This window comes from Chelon labrosus, assembly GCF_963514085.1.
Source record: "Chelon labrosus genome assembly, chromosome: 6".
NCBI lineage: Eukaryota > Metazoa > Chordata > Actinopteri > Mugiliformes > Mugilidae > Chelon > Chelon labrosus.
In genome coordinates this window covers 28,026,744-28,028,941 of record NC_140342.1, presented here as the reverse complement: position 1 = coordinate 28,028,941, position 2,198 = coordinate 28,026,744, and the positions used below count along the sequence as shown (strand labels likewise).

The 2,198-nt window shown below is 45.5% G+C and overlaps 1 protein-coding gene across 1 annotated transcript; it reads left to right on the top strand.

Annotated features, from left to right (window-relative positions):
- On the top strand, positions 1 to 2,198 carry LOC311489382 (tripartite motif-containing protein 16-like). Its single transcript, XM_084546448.1, has one exon. The coding sequence runs from the start codon at positions 267 to 269 to the stop codon at positions 1,941 to 1,943; it is 1,677 nt and encodes a 558-aa protein (XP_084402574.1). The 5' UTR covers positions 1 to 266; the 3' UTR covers positions 1,944 to 2,198.

Here is a 2,198-nt window from a genome sequence, read left to right as displayed (position 1 = left end):
AACTGGAAACACAATCTCTGAACACAGGCTCAAAGAAGAATTCCTGACCGGAGTCTGAACACCCTCATTCTACTTCATGCTCTCACACACAGCAGCTCCACTCTGTCCACGTATTTCCTGGTTCCCTCCCCTTTAGATCTGCACAACATGTGGTGAAGTGTAAGAGCTGACTCACTGCACAAACACATGACGTTTAGATCAGAGCTCAAACTAGTTTCATTTCTAAGAAAGAGGAACTAACGGAGTCACTGACACTGAGAGCTGACATGGCGGAGAAAGGAGTTGAGCTGGATCAAGAAACCTTTTCTTGTTCCATCTGTCTGGATCTACTGAAGGATCCGGTGACTATTCCCTGTGGACACAGCTACTGCATGAACTGTATTAAAGGCCACTTTGATGAAGAGGACAAGAAGAAAATCCACAGATGTCCTGACTGCAGACAACTCTTCACAACGAGGCCTGTCCTGGTGAAAAACACCATGTTAGCAGTTTTAGTGGAGCAGCTGAAGAAGACTGGACTCCAAGCTGCTCCTGCTGATCACTGCTATGCTGGACCTGAAGATGTGGCCTGTGATGTCTGCACTGGAAGAAAAGTGAAAGCCTTCAAGTCCTGTTTATTCTGTCTGGCATCTTACTGTGAGAAACACCTTCAACCTCACTATAAGTCACCTGCATTTAAACAACACAAACTGGTGGATCCCTCCAAGGAGCTCCTGGAGAACATCTGCTCTCATCATGGTGAGGTGATGAAGATGTTCTGTCGTACTGATCAGCAGAGTATCTGTCATCTCTGCTCTGTGGATGAACATAAAGGCCACAACACAGTCTCAGCTGCAGCAGAAAGGATTAAGAAACAGAAAAAGGTGGAGGTTAGACGACATAACATCCAGAAGATGATCCAGGACAAAGAGAAAGATGTGACGCTGCTTCAACAGCAGCTGAAGGCCATCGCTCACTCTGCTGATAAAACAGTGGAGGACAGTCAGGAGATCTTCACTGAGATGATCCGTCTCATCCAGGAAACAAGCTCTGATGTGGAGCAGCAGGTCAGATCCCAGCAGGGAACTGAAGAGAGTCGTGTCAAAGAGGTTCAGGAGAAGCTGGAGCATGAGATCACTAAGCTGAAGAGGGAAGACGCTGAGCTGAAGCAGCTCTCAGACACAGAGGATCACAACCAGTTTCTACACAACTACCCCTCACTGCCACGACACAGTCAACCTACACACTCATCCAGCATCAAGATTCGTCCTCTGAGGAACTTTGAGGACGTGAAACCAGCTGTGACAGAGCTCAGAAAGAAACTACAGGACACTCTGAGAGAGACAAGGAGAAACATCTCACTGACAGTGACTGAAGTGGATGTTTTACCTCCACGACCAGAGCCAAAGACCAGAGATGAATTCTTAAAGTATTCATGTAAAATCACACTGGATCCAAACACAGCACACAGAGATCTGGTACTGTCTGGGGATAACAGAAAAGTAAGATTAGTGAAAAAACAACAGTCTTGTTTTGATCATCCAGACAGATTCACTGATTGGTTGCAGGTCCTGAGTAGAGAGAGTCTGACTGGACGTTCTTACTGGGAGGTGGAGTGGAGTGGAGGAGGAGTATTAGGAGGAGTTGGTGTAGCAGTCACATACAAGAATATCAGCAGAGCAGGGAATGAAAGTAGATTTGGACATAATGACAAATCCTGGACATTATATTATTTCCTAAACAGTTCTACATTTGTGTCCAACAACATCCAAACTCCTATCTCAGGTCCTTGTTCCTCCAGAGTAGGAGTGTACCTGGATCACAGAGCAGGTATTCTGTCCTTCTACAGCGTCTCTGAAACCATGACTCTCCTCCACAGAGTCCAGACCACATTCACTCAGCCGCTCTATGCTGGAGTTAGGATAGGTTCTCGATCGAGTGCTGAGTTGATTAAAGTGAAGTAGACAGAGGTAACTTCAGGAGCAGAGAGTTAAATTCTGTGTTTCTCTTCATCAACTTGTTTTCTCTCCATGTTTGTTGCTGAGAGTTCATTGTTGTGGTGTTTCTGCACAGAGATCAGCTGTCAGTCAAACATTATGGCTGCTACTTTGACATGTTTAATAGTCGTTCCCTTGATGTTTCATCACTTTCTTTAGGTGGAGCTCTTTCCTGTGTCTGTTTAGCTTCCTTTATCACTGATATGTTGTTGATCACTGTGT

Excerpts from the sequence above, each read along its gene's own strand:
- LOC311489382 (XM_084546448.1), top strand. The coding sequence starts at position 267 with ATGGCGGAGAAAGGAGTTGAGCTGGATCAAGAAACCTTTTCTTGTTCC.